Genomic DNA, 15,995 nt, shown 5'->3' with positions numbered 1-15,995 from the left:
CCTTCCCCTGCCCAAAATAAAGAGACATAGATTGGGGGATGGTGGGTTGGGGTTGTTAAGCTTACTAACATCACCACCAACAAGGGGCACAAAAAAGTGGTGCAAATGTTGAGTGACACACAACTGCACTGCCGTAGAGTGACCTGTAGGGGGGGCCTTTGGGGGAACTCCTGCCAACCAGCGGGAGGGGCTCCCCCCCTCCCTTACCCCACAAAAATGTGCCAGTGTAGCCAACGGGAGGCATAACACACACCCCCGTCAGTGAACAGGGTGACAGACCACACACCCCTGCCCCAACCCCTCCACCCAACCTCGCCCTAACTCTACAACCCCTCCCCCACCTAATGAGATGGCACAGCCATATCCCTCTGCACTGTGGAGAATGGGCATCAGCTATGACCCCCCCCCTCCCCCTGCCCACCCAACCACCCCCCTCCCACCCCCACACACACACCAGTAACCCACACCCCAACCCCCCACCCCCCTTTCCCAACCTTTTACTCCCTTCCATTTCTTTTCAAAATACATCCTCCCTTAACTCAGGGCCACTGTCAGAATAGCTATGTTCAGCCTGATGAAAGTCGATCGCTAAAATGAGTGTCCTTGTAATGGGATCATTTTTCATTTATCGTCGTTTGGCAGGTCTCCTCGGCTACTCCAGGGGCACTCGAATGCCGCCGCAGAGGGGATCCATTTAATTCATCAGTATCATCAAGCGTTCGTATAGCTAACCTTCTCAAGTAGCAAGTGGTGACAATTGACAATAAACTTGGATATAGTGCTATAAGTTACTTTTCTTTATATTGGTAATATATTTGTGCTAGTAACATTGCAGGAAAAAGTATCATTCCTAGAGCTAAGGAATTTGTTGTCCTATATTCACTGAAAGGCCTTGAAGGAGAGATGAGTTCAGTTAAACCAGTCGTGCGCCCCAAAAGAAGACAGAGACCAGATACACAGGCACATTCTCCATAGTTTTTTTCTTTCATCCATCCATCCATCCACCCATCCATCTATTAATCTATTTAGATTTTGACTCCTTTGTCAGCCTTTCTCCCCTTTTTCTTGTGTAGCCACGACTCTCGGCTTAGAGGAATCCGTTCGGCAAAGTACTTCGACAACGTCCCTCCACACTTTCCCCGGGGATCTCTGTTTTGTTTTCCTCTCTTTCCTTCAGTTCATGTTTCAATTCATTTCATTCATTTGTCTTGTTTAGCTGTTTGATTTTCTCTTCATTTTTTTGTTGTTGCTTTCATTCTTTCACTAATAACGGGCTCAAATGTAAAAATAGTAATAACAATAACAATAATTATAATACAAGAGTTCTCGATGTCAAAGAATAGTCTCTGTCTCTCGTCCCTACATTCTACTGTCAAGTGTGAAGAATGAGCGGCTCGTGGGGGGTGGGGAGGGGGGTGAAGGTGGAGTGCTGCTCATCACGTCACAAGTGGCTGTTCAGGTGGGGTGGGTTCGCATGGGGGCCCCATACCCCCCCGCCTCCCTCACACCATGTTGTGGTGGTTGTTCCGCTCTATGATGTCCGCCGAAGGCAGAAGCTCCTTCTTGATGGGGGATGGTGGTGGGGTTGCGGCCTTCGCTTTGGGCTTGAAAAGGTCGGACACGTAGAAGACCTGGAGAAAGAGAGGGAAAAAAGAGAGAGGGAGAGAAAGAAAGAATAGAATCAGACATGGTGTCAGAGACATGATGGGCTCCACTACTAGTCACAGCTGATTGATAATGAGCTCATTTCCTCATTGTTGTACATAGTGAGAGGGTGAGTAAGAAGCATGGGTCACATATGGTGGATGTCATAGTTAAGCCCTCTGCCAAACGAGAGGGGAACTCAATGGGCATGTTCCCACTGACCTCACCCCTGTTCACAGTGAGGGCTTTTGGCCACGGCGGTAACACGTTAGTATCATGACTTACAAACTCCGTGAGTTTACTCGTGAGAACAAAACAAAAAATCCCTATTTGTCTTCACCCCTTTTGGCGAGCGCATGAGGTCACCCTCTTGCCGTGTGGCGTGGGAGGTCTTGGAGGGTCAGGATGGGGACTCCTCCAGCACCACAACCTTTTTTTTGTTTGGAGCCCTACTGATGACATCACTGGCAGAACAGGAAACCAGGGGAGTGTCAGACAGGAAGTGGGCTCATAAAGACGACTCCTCGGAGATGTGAGCGACCCGGCCCGACCCGCTCCGAGTGGGTTTGGAAAAGGACCTTGAGGTATGCGGACCATTCATCAACAACTCATCCACACCTTTGTGTTTAAGGTTTGGTGCCTTTCCCAGCAGCTTAAAATAGAAGCCAGCAGGAAGAGGATGGGTGGTCAAAGCTGTGCGGTGGATTGAAGGGGGGCTCTCTGGCTCGGGTTCAGTTGAGAGGGTTCAGACTCCTGGCAGTGCCAACCAGCTGTGCCCTGTTTGCTCTGTAAATGTCACTGAAGCATCTGAGCTAGTTGATGGTGCGAAACACACACACACACATACACACACACACATTCATACATCCAAGCAAACACACACGCACACACACATAGAGGAAAACAAATTCAGCCATGTTTCCTGCTTTCCTGTCGTTCCATGCCACACGTCAGCTGGGCATTGCCAAGTCCATGCCAAGAGCTGACAAGACCTTGTGGCAAAAATAGGGCTGTCCTCTTCGGAGCGACGGTGTCAGGGTCTCGCCCCTCTCCACACTGGGAGCCGTCATGCTATGAGAGCCTCCCCAGGGAAGGGAGGCTTCAGCGGTTAGCAGGAATATATCCCCCAGCTGTCGGGGCGACACATACCCCCCCAGTAGAGGCAGCCGTTCAAAGCCATTTTCTCTGCTTTACTCTGCCACACACACACACACACACACACACACGCACGCACGCACACACACACACACACACACACACACGCAAACACTCACACACACACACACACACACACACACACACACACACACACACACACACACACACACACACACACACACACACACACACACACACACACACACACACACACACACAGATCCAACCGGGAGGGAATGGAGGAATGGCTTTGACAAGAAGCCAATGGAGGCTCCAAGTAAGCGGGTTCATTCACATCAGTGCCATTAGATCATGACATTCTGGGGGTATAGATCATGATGACATCAGTAAACTGGGCTTGTAAAAAGGGACTTCTGTCACTGGCTCATTTGTCTTTGATAGGCTACGTAAGTGACTGTGAGTAGGCGAGTGTGTGAGGAGAGTGACTAGTGAAGGAGAGACAGGAAGACAGAGTGGATGAAAAATGAGGCGTCGCGTGAGTAATCGCCTCTAAGAGTATGGGATGCGGCTTCATTTTCCTACCGCGGTGGGTTTGGGGAGAAGTGACCTCTGGCCTTCGCGCATTATACGCTGAGTCATGAGAGATGACCCCCGACATCCGGCCCTCTGCACTGCCGATGAAGCCCTTATCACGCCGTGAGAGAGTTTCCTGTCTTGAGACCTCGGATGTGAGAGGGGCTTTGCCCTGGGCAGACAAGCCATTGTGTTGCAAACGCACAGTCAGCAGAGGGGTGGGAGGAGGGGTGGGGGGCAGACAGACAGTGCACGCTCATTTATGGCGTCCCACTGGAAACACGGCAAGTGTCTCTGGTACCCACTTGACAATGTCTGGGGTTGTAAGAGGGACCTCTGCCCGCCACGAACTTGTCCAAGTCAAAGGAAAGAATGCACCCAACATAGATAAGTAGGTAGGGGTGTTACTTAGTCCAAAGAATACACAAATTAATGAAACCAAGTCCACACTTTTTGGAAAACAATGCAAATCGGGGAGCTGGTTCGGCATAATTTTGCCTTATTTATTATTAGCAGTTTAAGTTTGCGTAGGGGTTGAAGTAAAGCATGGTGATTTCAGGCCACTTCTGAGTGGAATTGTACATTACTGACACACACACACACACCCCAAGTTTAATTGCCATGATGGCATCTCTCCAGAGGTGACTAATGAGAGGAATCTTACGTTTTGATGATGATGTCACAGCCATGCCATATTACACATTAAAGAAATTAAAAATGAATAAATACAGTCCAAGAACATTCACTTCCTGTTTCAGAGATGTGAGTCGCTTGGGACTCGATGCGGCAGATGGAACATTTTAAGACAGCTGACTCACATAGCCTCTTTGAAAGGGCAGGAAATGACTGGGTTTACCAGTGAGAATTGGAGCCTGTCTGTCGCCGAGAGAGTGTTAAAAGCAACACAACAAAGACTCGATCCTGTGCCTCTTTAGGAGAGTCACTCGGCTTATTTTGGCTACTTATTAAACCCACACTCAGATAACACAAGGTTTCATGTCTCCTAGAATTCACTTATTGTTGTGACAGTTTCCAAATGTTCAGCTTCCATCGGAGGAATCTTATAGGGCAAATTGGCGAACCTGTGTTAATATGAATCAGTAATGCTCTAGCAATCATTGCTATTATTTTGTTCTGGTTTTCTAAATAAAGTCCAATTAAATGTGTTATAAGGTGATGCTGGGAAAGCACTAACCATGTTTGAAAGATATCCATCGTGTGATTGGCATCGCGTGGTCCTGTACCGTAGACTCTCACTTATTTCAACGTCTTTGGTCTTTGAGCAATAGCGCGCGTGTGTGTGTGTAATTTTCATTGCGTTTGTTATGTGTGGCGTATGTTTATGTGTGTGTGGTTGGTGGAGGCTGTTCTCAGGCAGTGAGGCATATCACCAAGGCGACCAGACCAACCAAGTGCAGCTCCAGGGAGACATTCTCCAGCACATAACATGGATGGAGTTAATAACGCCATAAAGCTTGCTTTGGTTATTAATGCAAGCTTGCTATTTCTGGCTTCGCAGAGTTGCCACTGTTAGGGAGTGCCAGAGCACAGAAGGTTGTGGCTGTCGTTGGTATGAAAGACAATAAAAAAAGAAGCATAGTGGAAAAAAGAAAGAAAGAAAAAAAAACTGAACTGGCATGTGGAAACCTGCGATAGTACGATATCTTAGTGGGCTATCGCGCCGCAGCACTAAGAACCAGAAGCACTTAGCCATGGCACTCTTATCTTGGAAGGAACTCACGCCCAGTGATTGACAATGACCCCTTTGCTCCTTGGGAATCATGGGACTTATAAGGTCAGGAAGCATGAGTGTGCGTTTGTGTGCACGCACATATGTTTGTGTATGGAAACGCTGGCATGTGTGGGTGTGTGTGGGTCATGTTTTTGTGTGTGTGTATGGAAACTGGCACACCGGTGTGTATGTTTGTATGTAAGTATGTATGCCTCGTAGCTTGATTGTCTTGTTCTTGTACGTCGCTTTGGATAAAAGCGTCTGCTAAATGACTTAATGTAAATGTATGTGTATATATGAAATGGCCGGCCATGCTAGGTGGGACATAGGGAGGAAAGGGAGCCCTAGTCCTGCGGTGCAGCTGCTTCCTGCTGTCTGGCCTTGCCCTCTGCGTGGCAGGAAACTACCCCAGTCTCAACCAACACACCCGCCCGCTCACCCGTCAGCCCATTTCACGTCACGCCGCCAAAAGTGGGCCAATGCTGACGAAAAGACCCCTTATCCCGGCATGGTTCCCCCAAACCAGGAAATGCCAGAGGACGTGTCCGCCCTCTCTCCCAGGTGACGCAGACCCAGGGCCCAAACATTCCGATGGAGCTCCTCAATCACTAGGGGGTGTAAGAAAATATTGATACACTTGAGTATCGCAACATTATGTAGTTTTGTGTAGTTTTAGTTTCCCCTCTTCTCAGACAAAAAGCAGCATGATGTCAAAGCGAGTGCGGGGAATGCAAAATCAGATCCCACTGTTCTGAATGCATATATTTGTACAACGATTTTGGTACCGAGTTTATGCATATGGTGGTGTTTTCTTCGTACTATGACGGTTTTCCTGAAATTAGATTTAAAAAAAAAAAGACACATACACTCAATACGTATCGCCTTGATTACAGTACACACGTACTGTATACAAAATATTGAATCGTAGATTTATTAAGATCACTAGGCAGCCCAATGTGTTTCACGTAAGGAGCTGGAGGGTTCTCTGTTCTCTCATCAGTGGTTTTTCAAAGAAGAATTTGAGCTCACGTTAACATTCTCGTTTGGACCGCTCTACCAAAATGTGTCGCTTTTGACCACCGGCACCAAAACTCACAACTGCCAAGCACACCCCGACGCTCCAGAACAACCCTTTGAAACACGTGTGGCTGAAATGAACGCCGATGTGTAAGCCGTCATTCTTGTGACGTCCAACGTGTGATGCCACGGTCATCGGAGGAGGAGGCCCAGATTTGCTGAGCGGCTGGCTGCCCTCAGTGCGTGATGGATAGGTCTGGAGCTCTAGGAGACGGCCTAGTGTGTGTTTTCATTTGTTCAGCAGCCATGCAGCTTTTTACGCTGTCTCCCCAAAGGCTACTCCTGAAACCTTTCTCTGGTTATTAGTGATGTTTTAATTGAGCCTCCAAAGTGCTCACAGATGTGAACTGATGCTCGGGAAGGCTTGGGAAGGGGAGGCAGAGTGGCTCCCAAACGTGCGATCGAAGAATAAAATCAAAGGAACTAGGGCTTGGTTTGGCTGCACTCTGCAGGGAATTTTTGTTGGGTTTGGGGGGGGGGGGGGGGGGGCTGAGGATTCTCAGGACTCAAATTGGTGACAAAAACAAAAGAAAAACTAACAAAAACAAAACAAGATGGTGCAAAAAAAAGCTGTACTCTTTGGGAAGACAAGACGCGAGACAGAGACAAACAACACTTCTCTTCCTGTCTCTTCCCTGGCCTGAGCACGAGACATCAGCTGAACCCACTTGAGCACACAATTCATTTTTTTTAAAGTGTCGCAATTATCCCGGAATGCTCCTAAGTGAATCACGAGAAACGAGAAACAAGCTCTGAGAATGAACAGCTCCTGGCATTGACACACATCCCACAGTCCCATGCAGACCATCTCTACTCAAAACAAAAGCGCTCTCAGAAAGTGTGTTCATTTCCAGCTAATGCAATTCAGTAACACAATAAAAGACTGCGCATGCAATCAGTGTGATTAAAGGGTAATTTATCCATCAGGGCCCACGCTCTGTGGGTGCAGTTAGCCTTACATGCAAAAAAAGACGACCCTGCCTGCCAAGAACCGCTGCCCCCAGAAATCAACCTGGTGAGGGAGCGTCATCGTCAGTGCCAAGTGTTGCCTAGCGCTGCCAGGCGCCAAAGGAAGCCTCTGTGAAAGCACTTTACCGTTTTTACGGGGCTAACGATTTCCATGTTTGTGTTTCGGTTCTCCTGTCAGAGTGTAGAGGTGGGTGGTTGTAGAGGGGGTGGGCTGAGAATTGGTGATGGTTGGTTGGTTGGTTGGTGGTGATTGGGGGGCTGGCGGGGGGGCTGGAGATTTTAATAGGCCTGTCACCCTCTCCTTTCCCCCAAATGTTCCCTCAATCACTGGACCACAGTCTGCTAGGCTGATAAAACGTCTTTGCCAATGGGTGAGGAGGGGAAGGGAGGCACACCGAAATAATTAACAGCGTAATTAATTTTTTGGTTAAAGGCTGAGCTCTCCATCGTTTCTTTAACCCGCGTCTCTTTCTTCACCTTCTACGTCTTTTTTTCTCTCCCTCTCTTCACCCAAATTCAATTTTCCTCGGCACCATCCAGCTTAGTGAGGCTGTAATGGCTGCTGAAATCGTCTGGCAGCTCATACCGCGATGTGTGTCACAAGTGGAGGGTTCTACGATCCTTTTTTTCCATCACACTCATTTCTGTTGCCTTAGACACACACACATTCACTGTCGTTAAAAAAAAACCTCCACGGCAGAGTTGAAAGAAGGCTCCAGGCAATGTGCTTTTGATTAGGAGCGAATCAGATTTTCTCCACTCGGCTGGCTATGTAATTTCATGAAGGAGGAGGGATGGGGAGGGTGGGGTTTCTGTGGAGAATGTCCTGGAGAAGCTCCAAAGATATTTTATGGCTCAGTACCAGTTTCAGTTCTCTTACCATCCTCACTTCAGCCGTAGAACATGATGAGAACTTTCTTACTCAAGGACGTCTTTGGAGTTCGCCATGGGAGAAGGCACAAGCCAAACCTCAAGCCAAACAGTGTACCTCTCGGAACAATGGCTGAATGCTGGGAGGAGCGCTGATTTCCTGAACATGTCAGCTCTTAGGAGGGTTGGGAGGAGGAGGGGGCATTGCAGGCCACAGGGATGTACTAGGGATCTCATGGTTCTTTTTCATCCAGGGACTAACACTAGTGCTTATTAGATGTTTTATTATCATATCTGTATTACGTATCACATGGCCACTGCAGCATTGACATGTAAACTTGACTTAACAACCATTTTATCCAAGATTAACAGAAGAAGAGGAGCTCTGTGCAGATTTGAGAAGAGAAGAAAAGAGAAGAAGAGAAGAGAAGAAGAGAAGAATAGAAGTGTGGGTGTGGGAAGTTGAGACACTTGAGGGGGCAAAGAGACAGAACTATAAAGAAGGAGGGAGAGAGCAGACATTTCCTTAGTGAAGTAATCGAGAGAGGTCCACTCACTATGCAGTAAGCCACCAGGGCGCCCTGAATGAAGCCGGCCAGCACGTCAGTAGGGTGGTGTTTGTGGTCGGACACGCGGGACAGGCCGGTGTAGAAGGCCATCATCAGCAGCGTGAACTGCAGCAGCGGCCGCAGCAGACGAGCCCCACGCCACGAGAAACGAGATTGCAGGTAAAACTGAGGAAAGAGGCAGGGAGGGAGGAGAGTTAATATACATTAATACAGACAAAATGTATACGTTTAAAGCAACACATGGTCTCTGGCATTTCTGTGGAGGTATGTTGGTCAGTGGTGTAGGTCAGCACAAGGAGAATAATGTGAACAGACGTATAGCTGTAGAAGGACCTCGAAATGTATACTGAATGCTAATGTTAATACACTTGCTCACACACACATGTACCCACACACTGTGTTCTGCTTGTCTGAGCAGTCTGAACACATTGCACCTGCAAGAAGCACATACTCACACACATGTACACACACACATACACACACATGTACCCACACACACTCACACTTTGACTTCCTCCTGACATGGGTCTGGTGTAGTCCAGACAGTCTGGTTCAAGCCAGAGGGACACAAAGCAGTGATTTTGGCAGTTTGAACACATACTCTACCCTGGCAGCTGTGCAAACAGCAGAGTCACTATAAGAGGGGTAAAACACATGCAGGTCCATTTTCAACACTCTTTCAAACATCTGTCTCTCTCTCTCTCTCTTTCTCTCCTCTCTGTCACTATCACTCACTAGCTCTCTTTCTCTGTCTTTCCCTCTCTTTGTGGCTAACGCCACATTCACGTGTGACTTTTTTTTATTTTCTTTCAAGCTCTGCTAACGAGTGTTTAAAATCCCTGTGCATGGAGGGAAAAACAGGACAATATGGGAATTGCCAAGGTGAACACCGGGGCAACAGGGCGGGCCGCCGAAACTGGGGGAGGCGAGACAAAGAGTTCAAGATGTGTCGGCTCAAGGTCAATCAAGGACCTCGCTCGCTTCCCGTGTTTACTCTGCCTGAAGTTGCCAGATGCATACACCACAGCTTCCTGTGCAAGGCATGCTGGGATGTTTAGGGATGTTTTGGTGTAGAGGGTGGAGAAAGAATGGAGCCAAGCAACCCCACCCAACAGCCCCCCCCCCCCCCCCCCCCCTCTCAACCCCTCTCTCAACCCCCCCGACCACGTAATGTGTTCAGACTTCTAACACACACGTCGTACACCCATCTACTTCCCCACACACAGACACACACAGACACACACACACACACACACACACACACACACACACACACACAAAAAGACCAAAGAGCCTTTCGGCTCAGCCTAACAATAGAGAGCTCCATAACGAGCTTCTTGTCATGTGCCTCTCCCGATTAAGGTGTGCACAAGGTCAGGTCTGTCTTCCTGGAAGACACGGCAGCAACAGCCATGGCGATTGTTGTGCTTTCCTCCGTTTTGCAGAGGAAAGGATTTGTCCCAAAGGATGCTTGGGAAATGCATTTTCCCACCGGGGAAATGGGAGCGCCGCGCTTCTGTTTGCCAGCTTCTCGCCGCCCAAGCTTTCATCCTCCTCTATGACAGACACATACACACACACACATACACATACACATACACACTCACATACCCTGTGTCTCATTTGCACACTGCACAAACACAAACACACACACACACACACACACACACACACACACACACACACACACACACATGCAAACCACCACCACCTTTCATCTCTACCTCTCTCTGACCTCAGCCACCACTGTGGAGATGTGACATCAGACATGACTGATCTACACACACTGCCACAGGCCTACTCTTGGTATCTGAGTTGCCAGACACAACAATCAGGCCAACTGGCCCTATCTCTATCTTATCTCCTACTACGCTAGTGTGGAGAGAAGGGGAGAGGGGGAAAAAACCCCAAACATGCCTCTCTACAGCCCCGTGCAGTTAGGGGCCGAGTGGCCTGACTGCTCCCCTGAAGACGCACAGGCATCTTATCAGTGTCGTCAGAAACACCAAACCCAAACAGAGACTCTCAGTCACAAAGAGGGAAAGGCCGGGGAGTGTGTGTGTGTGTGACTGGGTATGTGTGTGTGTGTGTGTGTTTGTGTAGGGGGGTATGTGTGTGTGTGTATGTGGGAGGGGGGGGGGGGTCACATTTAAATTCAGCCTGAAGAACTGAAATTGACACACATTTGTTTGGAGCTCCACAGACTGTCAGCCCGCAACTAGACATCAGGGGGAAGTGGAGGAGCGATGTGATTGGAGCTTGCGGTGATATGTTCTTCTGGTTGATTCTGAAACTGCGCTGATGTGACCTGCCTCTCGACCTTTGAGCTACTCAGCTTGTCTGGGGGCTGGAAAGCTTTCTGAACAGTGCAGCATATTCTTCTGTCAAATTGCAATGCAAGTTTCTTTCTCATGCTGTCTGCGGGGAATAAGCATTATTGAAAACAAATGTGTCAATGAAGCCTTTGTATTTGGGTTCCCAAGACGCAGCGAACATACGGCAGAGACACACAAACCCACAGTAGTGCGGTTTGCAGAGGAATTACTAAAGAATGTCTTTGTCTGGGACTCCATTCATTGAAGTGACTATTTACCAAATTACACGAGGACATGAGAAAAGAAAAAGTTATGAGACCATCTAATTCCTCTCACATGATTCAAATCAACCGCACAAAGTATCCAACTGGTAGTGAGAACAAATTACTCTGAAAAGCATGCTCTGTTCTGTTCTGCATGGCCTGCAGATGTGTGTAATGCAGACTGGCACTCACTGTACTCTAGTCCAAGAACAGGTCTCCAAAGAACTCTGAAGAAACACCAAAAGAAAAACAAAACCATATCCAAATTAGCCGTGGCAAGGATGAGATGTTTTGTTCTCTGAATTAGTGGATAATTAGGGTCTTAAAAAGGAGCGAGAGAGTGTTGTACATCTCTAGACCTTAATCTTTTTCCTTTCTTCCTTCACCCACACCCCTCTAGTCCACCCTCGAGCCCTCACAAGACAAAGCCATGACATTCCTGATCTTTTTTCACCCATAACATAAACATGGGGCCAACGGAAAAAACAATGCCGTAAGGAAAGAGCGAAGAGATGGATGTCAGTCGGAAAAAAGGTGTGTGTGTGTGTGTGTGGGGGGGTTTGTGTGTGAAGGGGCCTCCAAAGCTCTCTATACCCATCCAGACCCATCCAAGCCTGGAGGTGTCCCCTGAAGGCTCATCCGAGGCATCCCATGCATGCTCCACACAATGGGGGGAGAGGGACAGACACCCCCGCCCCCACACTGGAGCTCATACCAACAGTACTGAGTGCAGACGCTAATCTCGCAGTGAAGAGACAGCACAAGTGTGACTCGAAGGCAGGAATCAAAGCCAACACTTGGCAGGTCAGGTGGCCACATCCCAGCTGAGAGGTGTCACCGGGGACGGTGATAGTGAGAGGCGAGTGACAAAGCGCTGCCAGGCGCCGTTATCCTGCCAGACCTGCATTGGCTGACAACATCGGCAACACCGACGCCAATGTCTGCAGGCACACAACACGAAGATGTAGTACAGCGACGGGTGTACAGATAAGGGCCATTGTGTCCCTGTGGGGTGTGTGTGTGTGTGTGTGTGTGAGTGGAGGGGGGTGGTGGTGGTGACAGAGGCCCTGGGCGCTTCAAAGGCATGTACCCAAACCCTGCTGCGGGAGGGCTTGGCTCTGTTCACTTCAGGCTCTGCCACGCACAGACAGAGGTCCAAAAGAACAGATAAATATTTGTGTCATCCGCAGGAAGAGAGGAGGATCGAGAGAGTAGGCCAGGAAAGACAAGGCAGACATGGAAAATGGTTTTGTGTGTCTCTCTCTCTGTGTTCTGGTGACCGCGTGTTAGTGTGTGCGTGTGTGAGGTGAGTGTGATGTGAGAGAGAGAGAGACGGAGGGGTGAGAAAGAGGTAGAGAGAGATGAATGGATAAAGAAAACACAAAGCAGGAAAAACGAAAGAATCCTCTCTTCACTCACCACTCTTAGACAACATCCAGTATTGATTATTCAATGATATTGCGCCATAAACAATAGACATTGACTCAGTGATGCACTTGTGCCAAAGCATTCCGTCAGATGTGTCAGAGGCTCTCCTTTTGCTTTGCTTTATGTGGATTTCCTCTGGACTGACCCAGGATCAGCCGCTAGGCCTCACCACAGCCCCACCGCCATCAATCAGACAAGGCTGCTCAGCTCTCTAATCAGTGGGAGACATCTCGCCACTACATGAACCAGACACTGCTTTCATTTCTCTGGCTCACACTGAGCGGAGAACTGAATGAAACACAAAAGAGAAAGACAGAGAGAGAGAGAGAGAGAGAGAGAGAAAGCAAAACCAGTGACCAGGAAGTGGCCAGTAAAACAAGCAACTTCAAAGTGAGATCGAGCAGCCATGCGTCCAGCTCTGACCAGCTCCGTCCAGCGGTCCGTGCCATCTCTGGCTGACTGGGGCTGCTGAGGACAGCCTCTTCTCCTCTCCTGTGTTCTTGACTGGGGCTGCTGAGGACAGCCTCTTCTCCTCTCCTGTGTTCTTGACTGGGGCTGCTGAGGACAGCCTCTTCTCCTCTCCTGTGTTCTTGACTGGGGCTGCTGAGGACAGACAGCCTCGTCTCCTTTCCTGTGTTCTTGACTGGGGCTGCTGAGGACAGCCTCTTCTCCTCTCCTGTGTTCTTGACTGTGGCTGCTGAGGACAGACAGCCTTTTCTCCTCTCCTGTGTTTTCAAAGTTCCTCTTGTCTCCACCTCCTCTCTTCCCATCTAATGTCCTTGCTCTTTGATTCCTCTTATTTCCTCTCCTTTCATTTCATGTAGCTTTGGTCGCTGAGCAGGTCCTAGCCTCTCTAAATGAGTGAGCATATGGAAAGCATGTACTTCTACTTTAGTAGTATGTGTAGTTCCAGAGAACCAAACTCTCTTCCCTTCTCCACTCTGTTCTGTGTCTTCCCCTTTCATCTGGTTCTCTCCACTCATTTCTGCATCGGTACTTCTGGGGCTGCCTCCTCTCTTCTCTTCTCCTTTTCTCTTTATTCCATGTCTTTCGTTCTCTGCCTTCCCCACACTCCAGCCGCTGCGCTGGCTCTCCTCCTGTTGCCACGGCGAGCTGGAAACCTCAGCACTATGCGGTTAATGTGTCACCGTGCGGTTTGGGCACTATGGAGACACTCTAGAGACCCCCCCCCCCCCCCCAACCTCTCCCCCCACATACACACACACACACAAACACACACACACACACACACACACACACACACACACACACTCTCCCACCACCACACCACCCCTCCTTCTCCGTCCTGTACTCCGTACAGCCAAACCAGAGCCCATCTGCAGAACTCTAGAGCTGTCAGGCTGGAGGTTACGGAGAGGCCGGGAAATACCCGGTGAAATACCCACTGCAGTGCCCACAGGAGCACCCGCTGCCCTGACCTACACAGCACTGCGCAAGGCCGTCGTCACCATGTTTTGACATCTGTGTCCACTCGCGGTTGGCTGCAGAGTTGTGTAACAGCGTAAGGGCACACAGCACGGACCCGATGCTAGCCTACAGGCACTCAACACAGGCGCACAGAAACCCCATTTAGAGTAAACCTGATTGGTGAAACGAAGCAGATTCAGTAGCACAACCACACAAAGCGTCATCACAAATTGCCCACTAGCCTGGAAGTTATAGCAAAAGGACAGTTATCCTTAGTAACACAACATGGTATGAAAATGTTAAAATGAATGGTGAATGAATGGTGAATAATTGCAGCACATGTTTACATGAATACTGATGGAATGCTGGGAAATACCCCTGTACAATGTAGTGCAGACGGTCACTCTATGACTCATGTGGGGGTTTATCTAATGAATTCTGCTGGTAGTTTATTATTCAAGCCCACTGAATCATTTCGCTTTATACAACTAGCCCCTATTTCTGACACACACACACACACACACACATGAGCTCGCACACGCACACACACACACACATTCACATATAGACGTATGTATCAGTGCAGCTACAAAAGCAATCAGTATGACAGTCTCAACAAAGGGTGGAAATTATGACATTGAGCTTTTACTAAAGACTCGCAGACACAACAAGAAGTGAGCTTGCTGTGTCTCAGCCAAAGAGAAAGCCACATATGAAAACAGTGGGAAGACATGAGCGGAGAGAGAAGAGAGAGGATCCTGTCTATGTTTGACATGGAAAGAGAAGAGAGAGGCTCCTGTCTATGTTTGAGAGTGAGAGTCAGGAGCTTTATGTGATCATAGATGTAAGCCAGCAGAACGCTAGCCAAGAATTCAACATTATCTCTCTCTATCGCTCCTTTCATTCTCTCTCTTTCTCTTTCTCTCGCTCTCCCTCTCTCTCACTGTCTGTCTGTCCCTGAGGCTTTACTGCTGGGCTGTAATCTCTGTGTCTTTCACTGCTTAAATGCCAACACCACACCAGGGCCTGAGCCATTGATGGAGACACAGAGCAGGGGCATGAGAGAGGCCTGGTCCTGCCTCAGGGAACTTGGGCTGGAGACAAAGGAGCGTTTAGCACCGAGCCAGGGAACCACGAGTACCCGCCGCAAAGAGAGAGAAAGAGAGGGAGAGAGAGAGGGAGATATAAGAGAGAAAGATAGATAGATAGAGACAGACAGAGAGAGAGAGAGAGAGAGAGAGAGAGAGAGAGTGAGAGAGAGCGAGCGAGAGAGAGAGAGAAGATGATAGAGAAGGAGAGAGGAACAGCAGCCTGTGTGTAAGGCCAAGCTTGCAGATGCTGTGAAATACACAAGCGCTTCAATGAGTGTGTGTGTGTTTTGTGTGTGGGAGGGAGAACATTCTCTGGGCCCGGTCCACCATGTGTGGTGTGTGTGGTCCTGTGTAGTAGCAAGTGCTGGCTTTGCCCCTTCCTTGTCGATACCCAGTCAATGTGCAATGTGAACGTACACGACATGGTAAAAAAGACTATTGTTTGTGTCACAAAACACTTTGCGTTTCAGGGCCAGATTTTCCCTTAGTTTCCGTTTTACGCTCTCAGGAATGGAGAAATTCCTGGACTGGACTAGTGGCCCAGCTTGAGCTGAAAGCAGCGCAGCTGTCAAACTCACACATTAGTTTAATTGCAACTCAGAGAGAATTAGGGTCAATGCAGTCTGATCCTTAGCAGGGCGGCTGTAACTGCAGAGGGTCCTGCAGGACCCACAGTCCACGTGCACTTCCCAGGGTCTCCACTTTCAGTGTTCTTGGCAACGTCTCTTTCCCTTGCTCTCTCTCTTCCCCTCTCTCTTTCTCTCTCTCTCTCTCCTTTTCTCACATTAACTAAAGCAAGCTTAGCCACATCTGCTCCAAGTCCCAAAGCCCCCAAACCCCTCCCCCCTCTTTTCCCATCTTAACACTCTGTTTGGGGGTTGTGCAAGGTAAAACTGCCTGAGGTGAGGTAAATAAGC

General features: G+C 48.8%; 1 protein-coding gene across 2 annotated transcripts in view; it reads right to left on the bottom strand.

The window, feature by feature from the left end:
* Window positions 1-496: 496 nt before the first annotated feature.
* plpp3 (phospholipid phosphatase 3) overlaps window positions 497-15,995 on the bottom strand; it is a 40,465-nt gene continuing 24,966 nt past the window's right edge. For both annotated transcript variants that reach the window (XM_080860679.1, XM_080860678.1), the window contains exons 5-6: window positions 8,542-8,718; window positions 497-1,631 (exon numbers count right to left, since the gene is read on the bottom strand). In XM_080860679.1, the coding sequence (XP_080716805.1) occupies window positions 1,503-1,631; window positions 8,542-8,718 (306 nt within the window). In that variant the 3' untranslated portion in view covers window positions 497-1,502. The remainder of the gene's footprint in view (window positions 1,632-8,541; window positions 8,719-15,995) is intronic.

The sequence above is a fragment of the Sprattus sprattus genome (genome assembly GCF_963457725.1).
Source record: "Sprattus sprattus genome assembly, chromosome: 2".
In the NCBI taxonomy this organism is placed as follows: Eukaryota; Metazoa; Chordata; class Actinopteri; order Clupeiformes; family Clupeidae; genus Sprattus; species Sprattus sprattus.
Note: the sequence above shows the minus strand (reverse complement) of the source record. Positions and strands in the feature narration are given on the sequence as shown.